This window comes from Cupressus sempervirens, chromosome 9 (assembly GCF_028749045.1).
Source record: "Cupressus sempervirens isolate cs-2001-9-10 chromosome 9, ASM2874904v1, whole genome shotgun sequence".
Taxonomy (NCBI): Eukaryota; Viridiplantae; Streptophyta; class Pinopsida; order Cupressales; family Cupressaceae; genus Cupressus; species Cupressus sempervirens.
This window is the reverse complement of record NC_143126.1, coordinates 572,843,822-572,870,761: the sequence shown is the minus strand read 5'-3', so window position 1 is coordinate 572,870,761 and position 26,940 is coordinate 572,843,822. Positions and strand designations below refer to the sequence as shown.

General features: G+C 39.3%; 2 protein-coding genes across 2 annotated transcripts in view; one reads left to right on the top strand and one right to left on the bottom strand.

Annotated features, from left to right (window-relative positions):
• LOC149539958 (carotenoid 9,10(9',10')-cleavage dioxygenase-like) overlaps positions 1-26,940 on the top strand; it is a 118,656-nt gene that overhangs the window by 77,289 nt on the left and 14,427 nt on the right. The gene's annotated exons all lie outside the window — the stretch shown is intronic.
• LOC149539959 (uncharacterized) overlaps positions 183-26,940 on the bottom strand; it is a 30,724-nt gene continuing 3,966 nt past the window's right edge. Inside the window, exons 2-4 of the mRNA XM_089801180.1 lie at positions 914-1,673; positions 450-748; positions 183-333 (exon numbers count right to left, since the gene is read on the bottom strand). Coding sequence (XP_089657306.1) covers positions 203-333; positions 450-748; positions 914-1,653 — 1,170 coding nt within the window. The 5' untranslated portion in view covers positions 1,654-1,673 and the 3' untranslated portion in view covers positions 183-202. The remainder of the gene's footprint in view (positions 334-449; positions 749-913; positions 1,674-26,940) is intronic.

Here is a 26,940-nt window from a genome sequence, read left to right as displayed (position 1 = left end):
CCTTCACTCTTCTTTGAAAATGTGGAAGCAAGCCATTTTTTGGAAACAAACATTTGCTTCAAAGAAGCCAAATTATCGAGAATGCTTTGCAATGTCAAAAAAATCGTTGCAAACCTTGTGATGGCAGGCCTGACAATTTCTTTGCCATCAGTGTGCTCTCTCATCAGGCTAAGGACCCATGGGTGATTGTCTATGTATTTTGTCACCCGCCTTGCATCCTCCACAATTGGAGTGACCCACTCAAGTTTGCCCATGTCCTCCAAAAGAAGGTCAAGGACATGTGCTGCACACGTGGTCCAAGAGAGAGTGGGGTGCCTCTGCTGTAGGAGTTTTCTTGCCAATTGTAAAAGCAAATACTAATTAGTTTCCAACTTTTCAGATATATCAAACTATTAAAAATTCTTGTTGTGAAATTCACAATGCACATGCAACATAAAATTATGGTTTACCTACTGATACATATGCAGCAGCATTGTCTATGATGATTTGCACCACATTTTCAATGCCAATCTCTAAGACCATGTTCTCCAATATCAATGCTAATGTTTGAGCATTTTTTACCTTGTTGGAGGCATCGATTGATTTCAGGAACACCACATTATCATTACAGCAGGCCAAAAAATTAATTATGGTCCTGCTCTTCCCATCCGTCCACTCGTCAGAAAGAATGGTGCAACCAAATTTTGTCCATTCTTGTTTCTGTTCCTCAACAAATGCTTTGGCCCTCTCAACAACATTTCCAATAAGCCTGCAAAAACAAAATTTAGTTATGTCTTAGATTCTTAGTAATTTAAAATTGATTTAGACTTTAGTAATCAACATTCTAATTTCTAGATAAATTAATTAAAATTTAGAACTAACTAAAAAGTTAAAAATTAAAAGGAAATCGAGTGTAATAAAATTATTCGCTTACCTGCCACCCAACACAAAACGAGAAGGGGACTTGTACCCCTTTCCTGCAACTGTCAACCCTGTGGCCAAAGCCTCCCAATAGGGATTGTCAACAACACTAATAGGAAGGTTGTTGAAAACCCAGAAATCTGCTAGTGCATTGTCCAACTGGTCATGGACCTCCTTATTCCATCTAGTGGCCTCTAATGAAGGTTGTGCACCAGGTGTGTGCCTCGGCACAAAATAGCTCCCTATCCCAGAAGCACCTGCTGATCCTGATGGTGCGGAAGTGCTAGGAGGTGTAGGAGTGGGAGTGGGAGTGGAACTCGTGAAAGAAAAACCACCCTGTTTGCGGACACGCGGCCCACGATAAGAGCCAGCCATGCTCTCAATGGCTGCCTCCTCCTCCTGAACATCAACGAAACTGCCCTGGGTCTCTGCTATGGCTGCCCTGACATGCAATTTATTCTGCTCTCTTTGCAATTTTTTTTGCTCTCCAGCTGCGAGCAAGGCATTTGCAAACCTTTTTATTTCTTCTGTTGTACTCTCACAAGGATTCGTATCATGTTTTGAGATCCCTGCGATGTGATATTTGAACCGGTAAATGCCCCCGGATATTACTTTTTCACATCGAATGCAAATCACTTTGGTTGGTTCATCGGGTGCTTCATAGGCATATTTCCATGCTTGATCTCTCGCATTCTTTGGCCTGTTGCCAATGTAGCCTGAGGGGCATGGAGTCAATGGCCATTTGTCTGCCATTTAAAACTGCTGCGGGCTGCCTACACATACAAATTTAAAAAAAAAACTATAAATAAATTATAACAAGATCAAAGTTAACAGTTAAACAAAGAATTCAAGCAACATTCCAATAACAACACCAATAAATTGAAATCCAAATAACATTCAAACAAACTAGCTGCTAGGGTTTCAAATTTTTTTTAAAAGGGCAAATTTTTAGCATAAATTCGATCTAGAATGGAAAAAATTGCAAATGAATGCATTTAATCTTGCTTACATTCATCAAATGCATTCCTAACTAATTAGGAATGTATTTTTATCCATTTACATGCAAGAAAAAAAAACACAATCTCTTGCAAAAACAAAAAACAAAGATTCAAATCACTTATCTAGTAACGAAGAAATCGAATCAAAAGGCCTCCAAATGCACTTGATTCCGCCTGTTTCTTGCCAAGAACTCCTTCTCTATCCTCTCCTCTCCAAAATGCCCTAAGCAATGTAAAAACATAATGAAAAAAATGTGTTTTTTCGTCACTTTATGTGACTGCCGGGCGCGGGCGATTTTTTTGCAACAAATCGCGATTTTTTAGGCGATTAATCTGCGATTTTTTGGAAAAAATCTGCAAAAAAAAATCACGATTTTTGGGGCGACTAAATCACCGGCCCCAAAAAATCGCGATTTTGTGTTTATGTTGTAGATGTTGATGGATGCTGGCTACTTGCATCAACTTGAACCAATCAATTACATTTGCTTGAAAGTAACTCATGTCTTGCAATCCTTGAAACCACAGTTTCAGTTAAGCATTCTGTCAAACAGTTCATTAATCTTGTTCGTGATTCCACATTTAAACACATGGCTACTAAGTCAGTCACACTGACATATAATAAAATTTAATCCCTTGTGATTTGATGGATGCCCATTATTCTTCCATGATGAAAAGAGAACCAGATAGAGATTCGCAGATTGAAAAGTTGGGGGGACAGAGCCAAACGAACCAAACTTAAAACAAACAAAGTGAAAGCAGATGTATTTTGGTGATGTTGATTGCTAGTTTTCTCGGGTGCTCCTGCAGCACTGTTTAATGGATGTGATGTGAAGCAAGTGTTGATGAATACCTTTGTGAGTTCACTAAGTGAGAATTCCTGTCATTTTTCCAAATCCCTAGATTAGATTTAACAGTAAAAAGATTGAAGACAGAAGCAACATTCAATATACATTAGTCTGCACTAAATGTGGATGTTGATGTAATTTTAACAGTGCTCTGCAGCTGATGTTGCAAGTAGTTGAAAAGGAGCTATTAGATGGATGGATGTAATAGATTCTTGGATGTGTAAACTGGAATTTGATTGATCTACAATACTCCAGCATTCAAATGACATGTTTCATGCTCAATTTGGCATATAATAGCTAGTATGCGACTATTTTAAATATGAATTTGGAAATTAGGGGATTATTACACACCATACATTTGACCCAGGGTTATTTTCGTACTGAGCATACGACCCAAGATAATGAAAGGGTAAATCTATAGGACAAGTCTTTACCCGGTTTTTCACAAGAAAACCAAATATTCTTAGATCAGCAAGGGTTCTCTGTTTTTGTGACCATGGATTGCTGATTTTCTGATGCTAGATGGTTTTTCACATTTTTATCCCCAAAAATCATGATTTTTCAAAGAATTCTGCATGGCATGTTTTCCATGCCTTTTTTCGGCGAAATTGTGGAGGGTTTTCCTATGCTTCTATGGAATGGAAAATTTTTAAGGATGCCTTTGATGAGAAGATATCCACCATTTTGATATCACATTTGATATGATGAGTATTGACCTCTAGAATATTAACATATAATATTCACCAAATATTCTGAATAATGCCTTGCAGAATATCAACTCCTGATATTCACCATTTTTGATATCACATTTGATATCATGGGTATTGGCCCCAAGAATATCAACATAGAGATTCACCAAATACTTTGAGTAATGGCCTGCAAAATATCAACACATGATATTCACCATGTACTCAATAAGGTAATGGCTTGCAGAGTATGAACACATGATATTCACCAAATACCTAGTATATATCTATACAAACAACTCATAAACCATCAAGTGAATGATATCTAGCACTTAGTTGTTGATTTATAAGATATTATCCATCATGATTTGTTTCAATATTTACATAAAATGTATATCATGGCTTAAGTTATTGTAAGATCATCACCTTCCACTAACTTCTACAAATATAAGTGATAATCATTTGGAAGTCGTCACTTTCTCATGATGTACACAGTGGGTAGGCCCATTAAATCATGCAATCACATGCATGATACCAAAAGTTTACATGAATTCAAAACTCCCTTTGATTCTGATATGATCAAGATCTTCAAAAATCAATTGAAACATATCCTCTATTTGCTCATTTAGATTGATTTGTCAGACTCCCTCTAAACATCAATCTTTTGAGCTTCTTTACCTTTGACAAAGTGTAAGACTCCCTTTGCATCAATCTTCCTTTTCCTACAAAAACATCCTTAGAGGAAAAGATCAAGGCAAATAATTCTTATAGTACATATTGAAATTATAAGGGAGACTAATATAATACTCAATAATATAGATAAATGTTTAATTTAAATATATACATCAATCTATATTTTAACATATAATTTTATCATTAATGCTAATTTTCCAATCTCTTGTATTCACTTATAAATTATCTATTATTTTCATATATAATCTTACCTTGACTATGTAATATCTTTTACCTATATTCCAAAGTTAAATAATGAATAAGGTAGCGTCACCAACATACCTCTACAAGATTTTCATACATCCACATTGATGTTGGTGTCTCTTGGTAACTTAGATTATATGCATGTAGTACAGTACCCATTCCATGATGCTTGATTAGTCTTAGTTAACAGACGTAATCCCCAAGTGGGACCCACGGTCCTTTTTATGAGGCCATTATCAAGGGGGTTATCGTCATCTTTATTTAATCAAGCCCCATAATTAGGCCTTCCACGTAGCATATGACTGAACTAAGGTGGGCTTCATTTGTGTTTGCCAACATTAGCATGTTGGGACTCCATTTCCTTGTACAACGACAGGGGGAATTCATTTATAATTTGATTCACCATCTTTTCCTTGCCTTGATTTTCGATGCCTCACCAAGGGCCTACAACACCTTGTTTTTGGTTGTCAATGAAGTTACTTGTATTAGGTGCTTGCACAATGGGTTTGACCAATCAGTAGTCGTACTTATTAAATATGTTATGTCGAGTTTTGTAGATCATGTTCCCGAAGTACATTACACTATTATATGAAGGTCAAACCAAATAGTGTTTCCCCTATTATGTATTGAATTTGTTTCCTTATAGACCGCCATGGGGAATAGTCCGTTCGCATGCTTTTGCCTGTTTCCTACCCTCCCTAATGAAAATGGATTAATTGTTCCGACTTGCATGAATTTCTTGAGCCTTGTTTCTTTAATCCTGGTTGATTGTCTTTCTGCCAAATCTAGAACTCTCCTTAAATTTGACCTTACTTATATATTTGCTCTTTTGGCTTTGATACAATGTTGAGGAAGTAAGAGGATCGCTGCAAATGTACTAAGCACTGCTTGTTAAGGTACGTGTTTTCCAATGATAGTGATCTCTTATTTATATTGAGAATAAGCGATGAAGAGACTTAGATAATTAATATTATAACAAATTTAATTATAGTTATATATATGTATATATATCATTAGTATTTTAATTTGTCTCATATAACAATAAACTTATATCTCATATATAATGAACACATAGATAAATTATATCTCATATATAATTATATATTGGTTTATCCAATTGAAGCTACCAAACATCAACAATTTTAATACAAAGAGTTGTTTCATCATACATAGGGTCAGTAGTCTATGTATCATCTTTTTTCTTGAAAAATATTGAAAGGTATTGTGTCTTTTATAGTCGGGTCTATGGCGGCAGAAAAATAGAATGTATTGAAGTTAAGTTTGAGAAGAGTACAGTTCTTATGATTTAATGTGTCGAGTTTGTTGCTGAAGTCATAGAGTGTAGAAGTGTTTGGGTCTTTTATTCAAAGCCAACATATCTTTATTTTGAGCAGATTCATAATACACCTTTGATGTTTTGTATCTTTCAATATATTGTTGTTGTAGCCTGGTATGATCGCTTTTATATGGTGATTTAAGCATTTTTCATTGTCAAGTTACAACAACTATTATATTGTGGGTTAGAGTTAACAACAGAGGATTTGACAGTTGTGTGTATGGAGCTCTTTCGCTAGTTATTCATTGTTATACCTCTATGATACATGCTATAGATTCATTTTGTATGTGATCAAGTATGTTCAATAGTTGTGTTTCTGTATTTCTTCTTCTTAGGAATTGGACGCTATTTTTCTTTTTTTGGCCTCACTCTTTATGTCGGGTGGTCTCCGCGAGGCTCATATGTTTGTGGCAATCTAGAATCGTCTTTGCATGTCAACTCTCTATAGTTCAAAAGAAGGAATGTTTCACTTGTTTTAGTAACAGGCTTAAGCAAGGCATTTTCACTGACTAAGATATATATTTTTGTTTTGAATATTTGATCTATGTGATATGCTCAATATTGTTAAAAGAGATTATTGTGTGCACATCGAGATTTTTTTTGAAGGAGATAGATTACAAAGAGATAAGTATTCTATGATTATACTTTTGATTCTTTGAATATTGATCATGAATGTTTGTTATATCACTAGGAATGATGTATGTTTTTTATTTGTCTTCATGATCGGTTGATTTTATGAGTTATTATTAACCTCGCTTGGTTACAGGATGGATCAAGAAGTAATGGGATAATGAGATATTATATGAAAAGACATGCAACTTGTAGAAAATATCATAAGGACACTACTTGCAGTTATGAGACTGAATTGATGATGCATATTTCATTAAAGAGGAAGATCATATAAAAGATGTTAGTTTCTTTAAAGAGGAAGAAATGATATTCAGAAGGAGACTATTCAACTTTAGAGGGAGGTTGCATAACAGAGGGAGAATGTGTAATTCCTTACAAGCTTGTGTAGTAGTGGGATTGCTCAAGCTCTCTATTTGGTCAACTTGCAATCAACTCTCTTATTGTGGTAATTAGAGCAATGAGAATACTGCTCCTGCTGAGGAGGAGTCTCTGTTGAGAGAGAATCTCATCCGTTCTTATACATGTTGTTAATGAGTTGTTCTCTACGAGAGAAGTTCAAGGTGAAATCCCTTGTTCCACCCTTTGTGAGTAGGTATGGTGGATCCACCCTCTGCGAGTAGGCATGGTGGAAATGCATTCTTCTCTGAGATGAAAGCCCTTGCTCCACTCTTTGTGAGTATGCATGGTGGAAGTCATTTGTGTGACTTCATGACTTTAATCTTATGCATTTATGAAGTAGCTATGGTGAATAATGTTATGCTGAGATAACAATGTTTTTAGTGAGAAAATCTATGATGAGAATTCGGTTTGACATTTTTGGTTGCAGCTATGTGTGCCTGCCATACTAGAGATCTCTCTTTTTCTAAGAGCGGGTGTTGAAGATTATAGCTGCGATAAATATCTTTACCTCTAATATTGTTATATTTTGAAATTGAGAAAATGCCTTTGTATTGCGTCACAACTAAAGAAAAGGTTTATGATGATATTTGCAAGTAAGCATGACATGGCATCCAAGGTGTACTAGGTGTCTCATCCTAAATATCTGACATTTTATTATACAAAGAGACAAATAACATGTGAAGAGACATGCATTTGGAAATATGAAGAGATTCGCATTTGGTAAATGAAGAGACCTTCACTTATGATAAGGAGATTCTCTCAATTAAGCATATATATTTTCTTTATGTGATAAGTATTGTATTCAGTGGAAAGCATTGTCCTTGGACATTTATTATTTTAATAAAGAGATTTTTTTTCTGATGTGGCTGGGTTTTTCCCTTCAAGTTGGAGGGTTTTCTCACGATGAATTGTTGTGTCTTTATATACCTATTTTGTTCTTCGGTTTATTGTTATTTCAAGGCAAAACATTAACATTCTGTAGAAAGCGGCTGGCTAAAATGAAGTCCAATTAGAGATGGTTTTAGGAATTGGCTCTTTTCATAGAATATTTGAAGAGAAGGAATCATTGCCAAATGGCTTGCGGATTTTAGTGGTTCTTTTGTAGGATAGGTATTAGAATGAGCATTAAGGGAGGGTATTAAAGTAATATAGTAATATCTAGTATAATGATCATATAAGGAACTTTCTTTTATGTTTAGCTAGTTAGGTTTGCGTAACTTTGTGTTCTCTAAGTTGTTTAGTTAGTTTAGTAACTTTTATCTAGTCTTTAGTTCTTGATCTTTTCCATTCTTAAAGATCTTGAAATTTCCTATTTAAGTGGTATTCCTTTGTACCATTTAAAACTGAATGTCTCAATCAATTATCATTTCAAGGTAAAGCGCAAAGTATGCGATATTTTAATATTTTTCCTCTGCATCGATGTGTATGTCAGCTACAATGAAAATGCAATTCAAATTAAAAAACCGATCAACATGAAAGTAACTAGTTTTGACTCATTAAAAGGACATGAATTGCACACGATTCTTGTAATTAGCTGCCCACCTTGACTATTGCAAGCACAAAAGGATTTTCATGAGTGGTTTTCGATATAAAGTTTTAATAAGCTTTAACATAATTGCTTCATAATGTCAACGATCGAGAAAGTAAAAGTAAAAAGGAGACATCTATTGGGAGCATGATAGGAGCCATAAACATTAATCAGGTAAAGTGAGAGCCATGAAAAGGAGCATGTAGCTGTTTTGGGCACAAATTTGTGGCTGCATGAAGTTTGTAAAAGAGCATGAAGTTTTCATTATGACCATGTCATAATTTTTTTTTGTAGTGATAGTATTTTCCCTACTCCAATTGATTGCATACAAGTTATGTAAGGAATTCGAGAACATGTAAAAAATATATGATCAAGGAAAGCCTAGCAAGCATGTAATGTGTCCTAGATACATCGTATGATGGGTGTGTGATGAAATAAGAAGACACAAGCATGAAAAAACTTGTAGGAAGGGAAATAAGATGCCCCTTAATGTTGTCCCCCATGAGGGCCACATGCAAGCGTTAAATATCCATTTAGGATTATGTGATCATAAATAAGTGGAAGAACATGGTAGTCATATGCACGGAAGGATAATATTGTAAGATGTAAATATAGTTGTATAGGAACCATAAGATAAACATGGACGGACAAGGACCATTAGATAATAAACATATAATATCTAAGGTATTTGTGAAGGATTTGCTCTCAAGTGAAGACGCATGATAAGAGGCGGAGTGCAATAAAATTGGCTTAATAAAAAAGTCATATTTAGATCTAGAGATGCTATGTTTTTGGTCAAACATGCACTTCATGTTGTGGTTAGTATAGCATGCCTTTGTTATGTTTTGTATTTGACCATGCATTATTCATTTGCCGATTTGATTTAGTTAGTTCTATGAGTTATGATTGATTGTGTCTCTTTAGTACATTTATATTTTCTAAATAGACTATGTAGTCAAGGAAAACAACTTGATCCTTAGGAAAACAACTATGTAATGTGTCCTAGACACATGTTATGATGGTCATGTGATGAAATAAGAAGACACAAGCATGAAAAAACTTGTAGGAAGGGAAATAAGATGCCCTCTAATGTTGTCCCCAATACGGGCCATATATAGTGTTAAATATCCATTTAGGATTTTGTGATCATAAATAAGTGGAAGAACATGGTAGTCATATGCATGGGAAGCATAACATTGTAAGATGTAAATGTAGTTGCATAGGAACCATAAGATAAACATGGATGAACAAGGACCATTAGATAATAAACATATAACATCTAAGGTATTTGTGAAGGATATGCTCTCAAGTGAAGAAGCATGATAAGAGGCGGAGGGCAAAAAACATGGCTTAATAAAAAAGACTTGTTTAGATCTAGACATGCTATATTTTTGGTCAAACATGCACTCCATGTTGTGGTTAGTGTAGCATCCCTTTGTTATGTTTTGTATTTGACTATGCATTATTCATTTGTCAATTTGATTTAGTTAGTATTATTAGTTATCATTGATTTTGTTTGTTTAGTGCATTTATATGTTCTAAATATAGTGTAGTCAAAGAAAACAACTTGGTCCTTGGTCAATCATCTCTTGTCTACTTCTTATAAGAACTTGTGAATAAATATATATTTATATTACTCTGTGGTATCCATTGTTATTGTTGGTCATCAGTTCAAATATTAAGTATAAAAGGACATCGTTATGATGGATGTGTGTATGTCCTTACAAAAGCATTTGCTGAAGATTAAGGACATTAGAAATCAGCTAGAGGCCATTGGTAAAAGAATGAAGGAAGAGGATATGGTAGTCATAACTCTTAGGACTTCACAAAAGTGCTCAATGTTGCTGCAACTGATGTTGAAGTTTTTATACTTGTGCAAGAGATCATTGGAAACAATAGTTTGGTAGCATTGCAACTTAGTAGTTAGAACAAGCCTTCCTAGCGAAATCCTTTCATAAGGATAAAGGAAAATCTCAATCAGCTTAGTATAAAAGCTCTAGTCAGCTTCATGATAACTTGTGTTTACCGTATGGATTAATTAAGCAACGCACACAGGAAATAAACACGAACACCGAATTGCAAACAGCAGAACTCTTATTATTCGCATATGCCAGAACATTACATTATGCTTCCATGATATATGATGATGATTACAATGCTTCCCGAAGGGGTTATAAATACTTCCCGAAGAACTTTCCCGAAGGAGTCGGTCGGCCAGGTACATTATACCCGTTACAAACTGTTTAACCGTCGGCTACATAACAAGACTTTTACCGAAGGGATCTGTCAGCCGATGCACAATTTCTACCGACGACATCATCCCCCCCAAAAAGAAAAGTCGTCTCCTGACGACTAGCAAAATTAGGAGACAACCCACAATCAAGAAAAAAGAAATACTAGAGAGAAGAAGGAGGGGTCCCAGAAGAGTGCTGTTGACAACGCAACTCATACACCTGGTCAGTCCGGATGCGCAGATCTGTCTGAATCTGTGAATTAACTTCTACGGCCTCCTTCAGTAGAAGCGCAGCATCCATAGCATGTCTCTTGGCCAACTGTAACTCATGCTCTGCTGCATCTTTATCCCGTATAGCTGCGTCCTTCTCCTGTACCACTGCTGCCATATCCTTCAAGAGTTTTGCCCGCTTTGCTGCCCATGCTGCCTGCTTGTCGGCCAAATCAGTGGCTAACTTTTCTCTTGCCTCTTTTTCAACTGCTAGAGATCTCTGAGCTGTAACACTGTCTGCTGCCCTATCCGCCTCCGCGCGCTGCTGCGCATAGTAAACTTCTTTGTACAGTCCGACGATCTCATGTGCCAACTTCATCATTGGAGTGTCACTCGGTCCCAACTTTGGCTTAGTGGCCCAATCTGCCAACATCTCTGGTGTCTCAACTGCCGGCCAACCCCTATCTACAAAACAAGTTTGAAATCGCTTAGGACAAATCCCACGAATATACGCTCGAATCAAATGCCACTCCCTTCGTCGAGTGAGAGCCTGAATGGCCACATCATGCCCCTTCTTTAATGCAGACTTCATAGTCCTGAGGTAGTCTCTGCACCTGTCCTCATCCGACCCGTAATCCTCCTTGGCGAAGTTCTCGAATGACCATTCGGGATCACTATTGTCCTCCTCATCAGCGGGAGCTATGCCCACATCCGGTGCCGCTTCCTCTACTGTCGACGCAATCATGACATGTGGCATTCCCTCCTCCTGAGACTGAGGCTCTGGTACAGGTGCTACTCCGGAATAGCTGGGGGCTGAATGAACGGGCCACGCTTGTTAGGGACGAGTCGGAACTACTGCCTCAGAAAAACACTGGCTCTATCCATGACCTCTGGCTGTGCTAGGTCCGTGCACTCCTGTAATCCTCCGTCTGATACGTTCTCTACTGGAAGTGCCTGAGCTTCTGCTGATTGTGCTACTGTAACAACTGCTGCTGGCTGACTTATGGCAGACGCCACGGGTGCTGCTATCGGAAGTGCTTCAGGAGCTGAAGAAGTCTCTCGGTCGACAGGTGCGGCCAGGTGGGCAAAGCCGACCACAAATCCTGCCCCCGGTCGGACAGGAGAAGGCCATACCCCATGTTGCCATGGTGCGGCTAGTGTGACTGCCTGGTGGGATCCTCCAGTCATCAATATCGGTCACCGAGTCTGCCCAAATCCTGGAATGTGAGCCATGTGTAGGCCTCGGGGTAACAACTCAGAGGTCATAGGAACCGTAGTACGCAGAAATAGCAAGGGGGTAGCCGTGATAATCTGAATCGCTTCATTATCCTCGCCCTTGCCTTCTTCTTCCTCCACACTATCCTGCTCAGAAGATGTCTCCTGTCGGCTGCTGTCAGTATCATCTGCCATGTCCATCCGGGGCCTCTTTTGTCCTGCTGGACCCTTCTGCCCAGAGATTGTGTCCAAGTGCTTCCATTGCATGATAGGAGGTTCTCTTGGAGCCAGTGGTCCAAGTTGTGCCTCAATCTCCTCCGTTGGAATCACTCGTGCTACAGCATCCAAGAATAGACCAATGGCGTAATGGGGCATATAGAAGGTCTTGTGCTAGAGAGTCATGAATTCATGCATCCGTTCAGCCAGCACAGACGCCCAATCATACACTTTCCCAGTCATTATGCCGTTCATCATGGACACCTGCGGAAATGTGATATCCGATGCCCTAGAGGATCCCGTGAGCCTGCTTTTGACTAAGTCCATCAGACACCGCCATGGCCCTTCCGGAATGTCGGTTTTCTTTAAACCCCTCCTCTTTGATGTCTCGGCTAATGCCGCCTGTTTTGCTTCAGTCAAATCTCCACACACTAATTTGATTAAAAATAGTTTTCCATCCTTTGGCATTTTCTTCGGTTGAATCTTTCTGCCCTGCTGCCCTGGAATGCCAAAAACCCGTGTGAAATCTGCTGCTTTGAATGATACCACTAAGTTCCGTCCTAGATAATGAAATGTGCTTCTGCGAGAGGCTTTGCCATATGTTTCAATCATGGTACGCAGATACCCTTCATACTCTCTAATGCAAAAAACCGGCATCTGAATGGCCCATTCAACCTGTGCTCTTCTGATGCTTGCTTTGACTGGATGGTTATCAGGGGTTTCTTGCCACCATTTCCGGCAATCCATTCCATTTAATCCCTCAAATTGTATACTCTGTGGTGTGACTTCAGCTACTGCAGGTGCTATGGTCTTACGCTTCTCCTTGCCTCTGCTTGAGCCTTCATTCAAATTACCTATACCTGCCATGCTCTTGCCTTCCACAAGTTTGGACTGTGCTAATTGTTTTTTCCACTGCCGTTTACCTGCAGACTCCATTAATTATATTTATCTTTTCCGTACGGTGATGAAATTGAGAAATCCGTACAGCAGCAAGAGCACAAATCTGTAGAGTGTTGCCCTAAAAAAGTCCGTACGGTGGGTTATGGGAATGGTGTGGTTACCATACGGTCATGCCATGAGAACAATTTGGAATCCATACGTTACCACTTTGCCAATTGTATATTCTTTTGCAAATACCTGCTGCCATGGAAAGAGCAAGAAAACCTTGTGGGGATTTCAACTGAAGATGATTAGTCAATGCTATTGTCCTCCTTTGCTGTACTGCAGGATTCGTACAAGCTCAACATCGAAGAGGGCTCATCAATTTTATCTGCAGCTCTGTCTTTGGTACCCCCACAAGGCCTGTGCCTTCAACCTTTACTTTATATTTGCAGACGTACTACACATTATTTTATGTGAAAGCCGTTCATTGCAAACCGTACCCCAAAATATTGTACACTGTTATTGAGAAATCCGTACGATATCAAAAAAATCGTATTTTGGCAATGAATTCCGTACGGTATTACTGAAATCCATATTTTTTAACAATGAAAACCCGTACAGTACTATGCAATCCGTACCTTACCAGTGGAAAATTGTACTTTGCCAAGAAATCCGTACCTTGCCAATGGAAACCGTACGGCAACATGAAATCTGTACCTTGCTATGGAAAACTGTACGGTGCTTCAAAATTCGTACTTCATTTATGGACAACCGTACGGTGCTTCCAAATCCGTACTTATGAAAAAACCGTACGGTGCTTCAAAATCCGTACTTCACTTATGGAAAACCATATGGTGCTTTTTGTCTCTCTCTTTCTTTTTTTTTTTTTTGTTGAACAAAAAAAGTCAATTTTCCCTTCGACCGTTGTCACCGTTGGTCTGCAGTGACAGAGGGGTCTCCCGAAGGCCATTTTCTGATGCAGAAGTGTTCCACTCATGATATATCTTCAACTTTGACCCATTAACCGCCTGAGGCACTTCGTGTCCATCCAAAGTCCATAATTTGATTGCTCCATTGTCCCCTACTTCTCAGATCTGATACGGCCCAACCCACTTAACCTTGAACTTACCCGGGTTGATCTCATTCCGACCGTCGTACTTTAATACCCACTGGCCGGGCTGGAACCTGTAAAGCTTCAGGTGCTTATCGTGCCATGCCTTTCGCCTATTCTGCGTTACTTCAGTTGCCCACTGTGCTAATAATCGCCTCTCTTCTAACCTGTTCAGTTTATACAGCCTCTCCCTTAAGCTTTCCATGTCGCCCAACTTGTTTTCTAGTGCTATCCGCAAGCTTGGTATCATAAATTCTGCTGGTACGACGGCCTCCTGTCCAAACATCAGTTGAAACGGCGTTTGTCCTGTTGTGACTTTGTATGCCATACGGTAAGCCCACAGAGCAGAAGGTAATTTCTCCTCCCAATCCTCCCCTTCGACGGTGCAGGATTTGTATATAATTGATACGAGGATTTTGTTGGTAGCTTCGACCTGTCCGTTTGCCCTTGGGTAGTACGAACTTGACAGCGAATGGTAAATTTTGAATTCCGTGGTGAGCAGTCGGATCACATGGTTTACAAAATGTCCTCTATCGCTTGTTAATTGTAATGGAATGCCGTACCTAGTAATAATTTGCTCATAAATAAACTGTGCTGTACTTACTGCTGAGTTGTCCAGTAGTGCACGTGCCTCCACCCATTTAGTCAAATACTCCGTGGCAACCACAATGTATCGGCATCTTCTGGTTCGGCTCGTCTTCAAGGGTCCTATGAAATCCAACCCCCATCGTTCAAAAAGCTCCTGAGCATGAGAAGGATTTAGGGGCATGAAATCTCGTTTCAAGGGTTTTCCAGCTCGTTGACATGTATCGCATGCAACAACCCATTCCCTGGCGTCATTGTATACTGTTGGCCACCATAATCCTGCTAGAAGTATTTTTCGTGTAGTTGTGTCCGGGCCCATGTGTCCTCCTGCTGGTCCTTCGTGCGCTTCCTTCAGTACCCGTGGAATTTCTTCCTTCAGGATACAATGCCGCAGGATCTGATTGGTCCCATTTTATACAACAATCCATTAATCAGCTGGAATGTTCCACTCCATATCACCAACTTCCGTTTTTCATTCGGTGGCATGGTATTTGGGAACTGTCCTGTTGACAAGTATTCGCCGATGCTCGTATACCATTCTGGTAGTGCAGCAATCTGAAACAGCTGTGCGTCAGGAAAGTCATCATTTACACCGTCTGCCGGTTCTCCCGTTCTGATTCGTGATAAATGATCCGTGCTTACATGTTTCTTTCTTGGCCGGACAATAATGTTGAAAGTAAACTCCTGCAACAGGAGTAACCATCGGCTGATTCTTCCTTGAATGACTGGTTTGTTGATCATATACAACAGGGCCTGATGATCAACATAGAACACAAATGGAGTGGCCAACAAGTAATGTCGAAATTTCTGTACAGCATAGACCATCCCCAATGCTTCCCATTCAGTTGTACTATAATTTTGTTCAGCTTTTGATAACAATCGACTGGTGAAATAGATCGGATGATCCAACCCGTGGCTTTCCGTCTGTGCGAGAGTCGCTCCGATCGCATAGTTTGATGCATCCACGTGGACGTGAAACTCCTTTTGCCAATCAGGGTATGCCAAAATAGGTGCTGTAGCCGGGCGTACCTTGAGTTCTTCGAATGCTTCATCCTGTTCCTTGTCCCATCGGAACGATTCTGTCTTGGAAGTTAACCTATCCAATGGATAGGCTATCTTTGCAAAATTCTTGATAAAACGCCTGTAATATCCTATATGCCCAAGGAAAGATTTTACCTCTGTCACATTGGTGGACGGCTGCATCTCCAATATGACTCGCACTTTGTTCAGATTTGTCTTCAGTCCTTCCTTACAGACTATGTGTCCGAGCAACCTTTCGTGTGGAACCATAAATCTGCACTTCTTCGGGTTGAGGGCCAAACGCGCACGGCGACACCTTTCCATACACTCACCTAAGGCTGCCAGATGTTTGTCCTCCGTACTGAATATTGACCAATCATCCAAAAATGCCTTGAAGTTTCCGACAGACATCTTGTCAAAGATGTGTAGTATGATCCGCTGAAATGTTGCAGGCGCATTGCATAGACTGAACGACATCCGATTACAGGCATAGACCCCATCTTCTACGACAAATGTTGTCTTCAGTTTATCCTCTTTTGCGATTGAGATCTGATTGTAGCCGGAAAAACCATCCATAAATGAGTAGATCTCATGTCCCGCCACCTCCTCGAGGATGCTATCCGTGAATGGGATCGGGAACGGATCCTTGATGGTGACTGCATTCAAGCATCGGAAATCAACACATATTCGGATTTGAATGGAGTCCTTCAAGGAGATCACGATCGGGGATACCCATTCACTGGTCTGTACCTTGAAAATAATTCCGGCTTCTAGCATCCGATTGATTTCTTCCGTAACCCGGGCCACATAATTTTTGTTCATTTTGTAGGGCCTTTTCCGTACGGGTATTGCTCCTTCGATCAATGGAATGCGATGCACACATAATTCAGGTGGTACGCCCTTCAGGTTCTTGTACGTCCATGCAAAGACATCCTTATATTCTAAAAATATCTTGAAGGCTGTTGCCTTTAGTACTGGGTCCCAATTGTCCCCTACCAGTATGTTCCGTGGTTCTGCTTCATCTCCCAAATTCATGGTTTGCAACGCGACTTCATTATATTTGATGGGTTCTCCTTTAGTGAACTGATGTGCCGGGGTCACATCGAGTGACGTATCCCCTTCCTTTATTTCAGTGAATTCCTTTGGAAAGGCATCGGTATTGTTTTCTTCTATTGTCAGTACGTTGCAGGTTGGAAACAATTCATAATCCTCTATCTACCAATGGTACAGACCATTTACTGAATCTAAATCGTCGTCTCCTTCCAGTCGTAAAACTCCCTCCTGATCCGGTTCCATAATTTGCCCCTTGTCATCCTCTTCTCCCTCAGAATCTGACGAGAGGGCTTCGTCCTCGACCATCTGAGTGTGCAGATCAATGACATACTTTCGGCCTCTGCTTTCGAGTGATAAAGTATTTTTCTTCCAATCGTGTTTTGCTTTTTGCTTGTATTAGCCACCCCTGACCCAAAATAGCATCGTACCCCTTCCGCTTGAGAGGAATCACAACGAAGTCCAACAGGAATGGTTGTGTTCCGATTGTCACTGGTTGTGCTGTGAGTATTCCCAATGGCTTGATTCCATGTTGATCAGCCGTTAGCAACTGGAAGGTAGGTGGCCATAATGTCGGCCGGCCCAACTTCTTCCAAGTATCCTTTGGTAGCACATTGACACCGGATCCTCCGTTGACGATCGTGTCCGTTAGTACAATCCCGAGAATGCCCATTTCAACAACCGCCAGATAGCGTCCAGAGGAAAGAGCTAACAACATCGGATCTTCTGCACTTGTACCCCCCTGTTTGTTGTTGTCTTGTTCTACGGGTTGCTTAGCACTTGGGACTATATTTGTGAGGGCCGTACGGAGTTGAGGCATCGTGAGCAACAGATCATTTATCCTGACGGGTAGCTCAGTTTGCAATATTTGCCGTACAATGTTCTGTTTTGCACAGTTCCTGACTGAGGTACTTGGCGGGTCCTTCAGGTGTGCCATTTCTGCCTGTGTTGCTTTCTGGATCTCTGCCCTTGCTTCCTCCAGTCTCTTTTTTTCTTCCGCTGGGTCAAGGTATAGCTTCGCCTCTTTTCGAGTGATTGCCAGAACTTCTTCTTCGTCTGTCCCTACGGTAATCAAGTTTACTCCGGACTTCGGACACTTAGTATCATCATGATCTCCAGGTCCACACCAACGGCATAGCAGCTTCGGTGTGTTCGTCGTTGTGCACTCCTAGGCGAGGTGACCCCACAGATTGCATGCGCAGCATTGAACAATTGGCCGACCATTCGCATCATACTGAATTCGACTCCTTCCTCCATTGTTGTTATTGCTGTTGTTGTTTGGACCGCGCCGGTTGTTTCTATATCCGCCTGATGTGGCACCTTCCGTACTGGTGTTCCCGTTTCCTCCTGACGGGGATGCCTCCTGTGATAGGAACACTTGCTGTGGTGTCCTTGTTTTTAAATTGAAAGGGCATTCCTTTACTGAGTGTCCCAAGATCTGACAGATTTCACAAAATTGATCTTTGGGGCAAGATCCCTTCGTATGGCCTTCTTTCTTACATTCCGTGCACCATAGGTCATTGCCCTTAGCTTCCTTGTTCATGTTTTTGAATTCCTTCATCATCCGCATCATGTCCTTCTGGAGGGCACGGACCTTCTTGTTGCTTCCTTCGTCATCGCTGCTATCATCTCCTGAGGATGCATCGTCATCTAAATCGGATGAGCTAGTCTTCTTCTTCTTCTTTGTCTTCTGGTCACTTTCGAAGTTCATTGCCCGATTGTACGCTTCATTGTATGTGGATGGTGGCACGATCTTCATCTTTTTTCGCAGCTTCGGGTGAAGGCCTTCAATGAACCATCTTTTCTAGAGCCCATCTGCCGGTTTATTCTCCATTTTACTGATTAAGTCCTTCAATCTCCTAGCAAAGACCCGTATTGTTTCATTCTTCTTTTGCTTGGTATTGAATATCTCTGCGACAATTTCATTGTCATCACGCAAAAGTTGAAATTCTACGATGAACTCCTTCTTAATGTTATCCCAACTATTTAATTTCTGTGGATCAGCATCAGTATACCAATCAATGGCAACACCTCGTAGGGTTGCGGGAAATTGTCGGATTCATTCGTTTGTATCTGTTATGCCATTCGCCCTCCAGATCGTTTCACATGTTTTACAATGTCGAATGGGATCAGCTGCTTCATCACCATCAAATTTAGGCAATTTTTCCTTCATACCTGCCATTATCACTGTATGTTGAGGGTTTTGTTGTGTACCTACGCTGTTTTGAACTCCCGCGCTGTTTTGAGCACCCACGCTGTTCTGAGCTCCCGCGCTGTTTTGAACACCCGCACTGTTCTGTACACCCGCATTGTTTCCAACACCCGCGCTGTTTTCAACCCTCGCGCTGTTTTCAATACCCGCGCTGTTTTCTACTTCCGCGCTATTTGGTGAAGAAGAGGGTTCGTCAACCGAAGCTGTTCGTTCCGGAAGTATATCTCGGACGAAGAGGTCACTCCACGCTTGTGCTCCTTCGACACTTCGAGCCGTGCGAGTCGATCTCCTTCCATTAGGATTCTCTTCCCGTGGCATATGCAGGTTCAGAAACTCCTCCCTCGCTTCTTCCACCAAATCAAGCCGTTGTCGAGTCTCCTTCAACAATCCTTCTGCACTCTTGTTTCCATCGGAAATCTTCTGAAACCTCCTTCGACGCTCTATCTGCTGAGCCAAAATTAAATTTTCCTGCGCAACGTGTATGTCATCTTTTTCCTTCAGCTTACACTTATCTTTGTTCAACTGATTCGGCTTTTAATTCATATACGCTTGCTTGCGTGCCAGATCCATCGGGCAACGGCGCCAAATGTTTACCGTATGGATTAATTAAGCAACGCACACAGGAAATAGACATGAACACCGAACCGCAAACAGCAGAACTCTTATTATTCGCATATGCCAGAACATTACATTATGCTTCCATGATATATGATGATGATTACAATGCTTCCCGAAGGGGTTATAAATACTTTCTGAAGAACTTTCCCGAAGGAGTCTGTCGGCCAGGTACATTATACCCGCTACAAACTGTTTACCCGTCGGCTACATAACAAGACTTTTACCGAAGGGACCTGTCGGCCGATGCACAATTTCTACCGACGACAACTTGAAGAACAAGTAAGTTAATTGTAACTACTATTGCAAATTTGGTCATTTGAAGGAGTGTCGGAAATAGCTTGCCTTTGAATAACAAAAGTAGGGAGGATCTCATCGTAAGGTCAATGACACGAGGCACTTAGAGCAAAAAGAATCGACATTTTATGCTTTCATGACAGACCACCCTACAGATCATGTGAGGTCTTTTGCTTGGTACATAGATTCTGGGGCTGCTTGACACTTTACCAATTGACATAATTGTTTCATAGACTTCTCACATTTCATTGATTCAATCATTTTTGGTGAAGAGTGTATAGTTATCATCACCGACAATGTATAGATGTAGTCTAGTGGAAGGACTCTATTATTCCTTAATGTATACTATATTCTTGATATGAAACTAGATCTTTTCTTTGCAAACCAAATTATGTGGCATTCTCCTTAGCTTGATGTGATTTTGAATTCACACAAGTGTTTGATTGTTGATTGTGCATCTCATACTTCTATGGTTGTTGACATCTAGGATCATGGTTTGTATAGACTTGTGGATTCTCTTGAGCATGTGTTTGCAATCTTCCATCAACAATCTTTGACATCAACAGTATGGCCACCTTAACATTCACTATCTTGTTCAGGAGGATCTAGTTCTTGGCTTACCTAAGATTTAGACTCAACATCATCGAGTTTGCAAAACTTGTCAAGATGGGAGCCAATATAGGATACCATCTAATGATGATGACTCATGAAGAGCCTCAAATGTATTGCAATTTTTCCACATTGATTTATGTGGTCCAATGAATACTTCTATTATTGGTGCAAGTTATTTCTTGCTTTTTGTTCATGATTTTAGTCCTAAATTTGGGTGCACTTTCTTATACAGAAATTAGGTATGTGTACTATATTCCATAAATTTTAGGGCTTAGTAGGAAAAGCATAAGGTTCTCCTAGAGTCACTCCTAGGTTAGATAATGGGGTGCAGTTTTATTCTAATGCTTTCTCCATCTTCTGTGATACATGTGCCATCAGATGCCAACTAAAAATACCTTACACTCCATAGCCAAATGACGTTGTTAAACATTGAAACTGCACTATAAAGAAATGACTAGGTCAATGATGGAACACATGAGTATTCCTAAGAAATTTTGGGCATAAGCAATATTCACTGCAGTCTATATCCTTATCGGTCTCCCACATAGGCCATTAAGGGGAAGACTCTTGAAGAAGCTTGCACTGGTTGCAAGCCTATAATTAGTCATTTGAAAGTCTTTGGCTCTTGAGCATATGTATGGATTCCGAACGTTGAATGCTCCAAGTTGGATTCCAGATTTTGGAAACTTATGTTCATAGGGTGCAGTGACAGCCACAAGGCTTACTGGTTGATTGATGTAGACATTGATCTTCTTATCTTCAATCTTGATGTCTTTGATGAAGAATGAGGATCTTTTCAATTTTCCTCATCTCTACAACATTCTGAGGATCAAGCTTTGAAGAATGCTAACTTAAGTGTTTGTCTTTCATTTGGTTCATCTAATGTGAGGGATGATGTAAACCCAAAGTTTGATGATACACTACCTGAATTTCTTCTGGATGATGTTCTTCTTGATGAACTTGTTCTAGATCATGTTCTAGTTATTTCTCCTCCATCGAATGTTGTCTATTCTTCTCTGGGGCCTAAATGGTGGGCTAAAACCATCAGTGATCTTCGTCCTCATGAGGTCATCAAGGGTAAATCTTCCAAAAGAAAGAGAAACTAGCAAAATATAGTCAACTTTGCTCTCACGACCAAGATTCATAGTATTTTTGAGCTTCAAACATATATTAAGGCTAAAGGGATTCTTGAGTCGGAAAAGGCTATGGAAGCTAAGCACCATAGTTTTTTGAAGAATAACACTTGGGTCTTTGTAATATCCTCCAAGGAAGAAGCCTATTAGTGATAAATGGATTATATGGAGTACTTGTTGGCAGTGGGCCAATGTCCCTAGTTGGTTTTGCATCTTGGTTTAACATCTCCTATGTCTTCCTCTAAGTCTAGTAGTTGTATTGAGCATTGATAGGTCAATCTTTAGGTACACTGACAACCCTAGCAATTAACAATTGATATTAGAGCTTGATTACATGTTCAAAGCCTTGCAGGCCACAATGAGTAACGTTGGGAGAGGGATTTTTGGCAATGGGACAATGTCCCTCATTGGATTCGTGTCATGGTTTAACAACCTCCTATGTCTTCTATAAGTCTAGTGGTTGTATTGAGCATGGCTAGGCCAATCTTCTGGTGCAACGACAACCCTAGTGGTTAACAATCCAAAGCTGATAGAACCCTTGACAAGTGTAAAGATCATCTCAGTATTACAGGGTTCTCATAGAAAATAGGTATTGATGATGAGGATACTTTTTCTCGTACAACCAAGATTTGTACCATGTGACTTGTCCTTTGTAATGTCCCCGTTTTTGGCAAGTCTATGTAGTTGATGGAGTTAGCTCATCATAGCGACCTTGGTAGCTGACAGGGTGTTTTGGGGGTCCTAGTTTTGGATTTACTATTTTTAGTAAGTCTATTGCTATATATGGCAGTGTAGTGGTTGGCTTTGGCAATTGGTCGTCACCTGTAGTAAATAAGGTTAATAATTGCATGAGCTCTTATCTATTCATTAATTATTGAGTTGCATTATTATAATAATATTTATGTTATTATAATAATATCATTAAGAGATATTTCTAAAAAGCATGTTGGAAAGTTTCAAGTGTTGAGTTCTTTTGGGAATCTTCTACAATTTTTGAAGTGGAGTTTTTTTAGGAAACTTTCGCCAACAAAGGATTATAAATAGGATCTCATTTCATTGGGAAAAGCACACTTGGATATTTTAATCTGCTTTTGTTGCCTTTGTGGCTTTTTCCCGAGTTCTGATTTCTTCGCTCTTGCTGTGGTATAAGGGTCTCAAGTTGAGTGGGCAATTCACTGTTGACGTATAGTGATTTGTGATATTCTGAATATTTATTATATCTCCCTAATTATGTTTCCTGTGGCTGGGAGTTACTGTCTTGCTAAGAGATTGAATTCTAAAGGTGGTTTAAGAATTGCATTTGCAAATAGATTTTCTCTTTTCTCCTACTGTGACTACTGTGGCTAAGGAGACCGATTTACTGAAGGAAGTTAATTGTGTTTGCACATCCAATGATGGCAATTAAAGTTGGGGTGTGATTTGGAGAATTTTGAAGCTGCCGTTTTGACCCTAAGACCACGTGTGGACTCACTGATATTCAGAAGTTCATATCAGAGAGGGAACACCCATATCCAAGGCTGGGCGGATTGTCTGAGACCAGCGTTTGGTGATAGGAGGACCAGGATTGCAGTGCCAGCAGCCCGAATGCTTCACTTGTGTTTGGTTTGAGTGCCTGCATTTTGACTGAGAGGCTCGACAATTATCTGAATTGTCTGCAGCTAGCACTTGGGAACTGAAATAGAGTTGCAGTCCTGCACAATTCATTTCCTGGGGCTGGAAATTGAAATCAGAGGTGGCTAGGGCAGTGGAAGGGAGCTGCATTGACATCTCAGTCTGGCAACTTCATTATTTTGGTGGTTTCACTATCCCACAAGGTAGTGGAAAGGACTGGCATTATATGATCAGGTTCTTGGCGTTAAATAAATCATTGTTGTGCATATTGTTAGAGAAAAAGTATATTAAATGAACTTAGAAATTAACTGTGAAACCTTGCCATTCCAAAGATTATTAATTTGCAAGAATTCATAGGGCAGAAACATATATCAAAAATTGGCATTCATCTAATTTCTTGTGAGCATTGATTGAATTATCTAGCTTGAATTTGAAATTTTATATTCTGTGATATCCGGGAAGCTTGCTGAGTGTTTGAAGAAATGTCAAACCCATAAATTAGTAGGAAGTTGTTGTTTTTAAGTTAGATATAACCAGACAGGGTCATTACATCCTTGTCTATGTACCATACAACTTATCCTTGCCTTAGTAGCTTAGTTTGGTTTGAAAGTCCATCAGATGTATGTTAAGAGTGCCTTCCTCAACGGTGAGTTGCAGGAATAAGTCTATATGACGCAGCCTCTTAGTTTCATGGTTGCTAAAAAGGAACATCAAGTGTGCAGGCTGGTGAAAGAACTCTATAGCCTAAAATACGCTTTTTGGGCTTGGTACATAATAATTGACAAGTAGCTTTCAGTTAATTGTTTTCAAAGGAGTTCATTTGATTCTTATTTGTATGTCAAAAAACACTGGTGATGATATTTTTCTTGTTGTCTATGTTGATGATCTGATTATCATTAGTAGCTTGACACTTTTATCAATCAGATCAAACAGAGTTTGTGTTAATTTTTTGACATGACAAACTTGGGGATTTCGCACTATTGTTTTGAGTATGCCCACAATTTGCTGGACAAGTTTCAGCTGCAATACTCAAAACCTGCATCACATCTATGGAGAAAGGGCTGAAGCTGACAACCAAATCAGTCTAACTTGTGGTGAATGAATCAACATTCAGGCAATCGGTGGGCAATAACATCTACCTTACTGCTACTAAGCCTACTCTCAGTTTTGTACTGACCTAAATTTCACAGTTCATAATAGCCTCCAATGCTGATCATTGGGTAGCAACAAAATGTGTGCTGCATTATGTGAAGGGCACTTCTAATTTTGGTTTTTTATATGGAAAAAGTCACGATGCAGGACTTATTAGTTTTACAGATTTAGATTAGGGAGGATCTATTGATGATAGAAAATCAAAATTTGGGTATGTTTCCAATTTGGGATTTGGTGCAGTCACATAGCTAGCAAGCAGCAGTAGGTAGTGGCTCTTTCCTTGACAAAAGCTGAGTATGAAGGAACAATTAAGGCAGCTTGACTGGCAATTTGGATTCAAAGGATGTTTTCAGACATATAAATGTCTCAAGAAGATCCTACTTGTTCAAGAATTAGCATTGGTCAGATAAATTAGATGATAATATAATCTTGATCTGCTCACATGCATACATAATACATTTTTCTTATTACATACACATATATTAGTGCAGATCATTATATTATTATTTACCAAATCTATTATCCTAGTCCAAGTATATTTGCGATCTGTTCATACAGATCTATTATTTGACGTTTTATGTTCTTATATGTGATTGAGTCGTGATCATGTAATTTGCTCATAAGTATATATCTAATCAGATCAAAGTCTGATTTAATCTCCTATAGAGATCAGCATCATTATGCAAACTAAATAATTGACACCAATGGGAGATTGGATTACTTGCATGACTAATCACAGTTTGTGAAGAGACACATCTTGTGTGGACATGTCTCGTCTTTGAGGAGACATGTCCACCCAAGGCATGTCTCTTTATTAAGATATATATATATATATATAAAATTTACACTCAGCTAGGCAAGAGAATCTAGAAATCGATAAATGTTCTGCCTCATCTAGAGTTCTGTGATCAGAGTTGAATATTCAGTATTTGAAATATTCAATTAAATTCACATCAAGTTCAAATCTATCAAGACCAATATATTTTGATCATAATCTGCAAATAATAAAGATCAGAGATCTGCTAATAATTATATTTTAAAAATGCAAAAGACATTCATAGTTCAAATCTTTAAGAAATCTAATCACATTCAACATGGTATCAGAGCCTTGGTAAGGAAGATCTGATTGGATTTGAGATAGCAGATTATCTAGAATATAAAACTGCTCTTAAAAAATAAATCACATTCAACATGGATCTCAGCAAAATTGTTGTTGGAAAGAGTTTTTTCAGTACATTGTCTGTTTATGGCTATGTGAAATTTACACTTACGCTGCAATCTGAATCAGTACAACTGCATCAAATGTTTTATTTGCAACCTGTTAAGGACATGGATTTCTGTAACCATCTATATCATGTGGGACTGGAATATCACAGGGAACTAATCTATTACAATTGCTATGGTTACAAATATTATTATCGGCTTCATATCATTTCTGGAGAGAGACTATAGTTGGAAGCAATAATTGATTTAATTTAGCCTTTATTGGCACAACAATTCACGCTCCCTGACTTCTACATCCAGGTTTTTCATGACAACCCATGGGTACGGTGACAGACTTATTTCCGTGCCACAATGAACATTAGTGTTTCTAATGTATGGTCGTTGTGCCGATTATGTTTGTTTGCCAAACTCTTGATACAAACTCTGTGGATATTGTGACTCTCTTCTGTACAACCTATCCTACAAAATATGATTTCAATATTAAAGATTTCACAGAACTGTTATTGGGATTGCGGTTAGGAAACAATACCAAGATTGGAATGTCTGATGCAATTAGTGACAATTGTTACTACCAGCAAGGGGAGATTATAATAAATTCAAGCATAGGAGAACATAGGCTTTTGCCTTCCTTGCTTGGATTGAAGTTTTTTTGTTGGTCTCCAATTGCTGGAGCGCTTGAAGATATACAGTGTAGAAAGTTGTCATTGCTGCCAAATATTTTTTGGCAACCTGTAAAGTTGAGTTGGATGCTGTAAATACACTTGTGGAAGAGTTTGAAGTCCTTGAGTCTTCCAGAATAAGCGGTTAATGAGAGTCGAATGCAAGAATTAGACAACATAAGGTTGGAAGGATAAATTTACAGTGATTTATTATGTTGAACTCTTAGCATTACCAATAGTTGGTGGATTCCCTGGCACAGATAGCACTAATAAGCTATGAACTCATCAAACAGTTCAATTCATGCATATGATAGAGTGGTATTAAGGGCAATAAAAGAAAACACCTATTAAAGGTTGGTCATGGACTGCTGAAGACAATATGCAGAAGATTGTTTAGATGATGACAATGGAAAAGTTTCAGGTTATGTCATCGAGGCAGAAGATTGAGATAATGTAGCACCTCCCATAACTGAGCAATGCCCATTTTTCTAACACTAAGTACTAAAGGATTTGGTAATGGTGAATTATAAGAGTCAATCTTCTTCATGGATAATGAAACTCAAATGAGAAAATTGAGCCTTCTAGAATGTTAGTGGCATCAAATGATGATCAAAAGGATGTTCTGAGCACTATTGACTGTAAAAG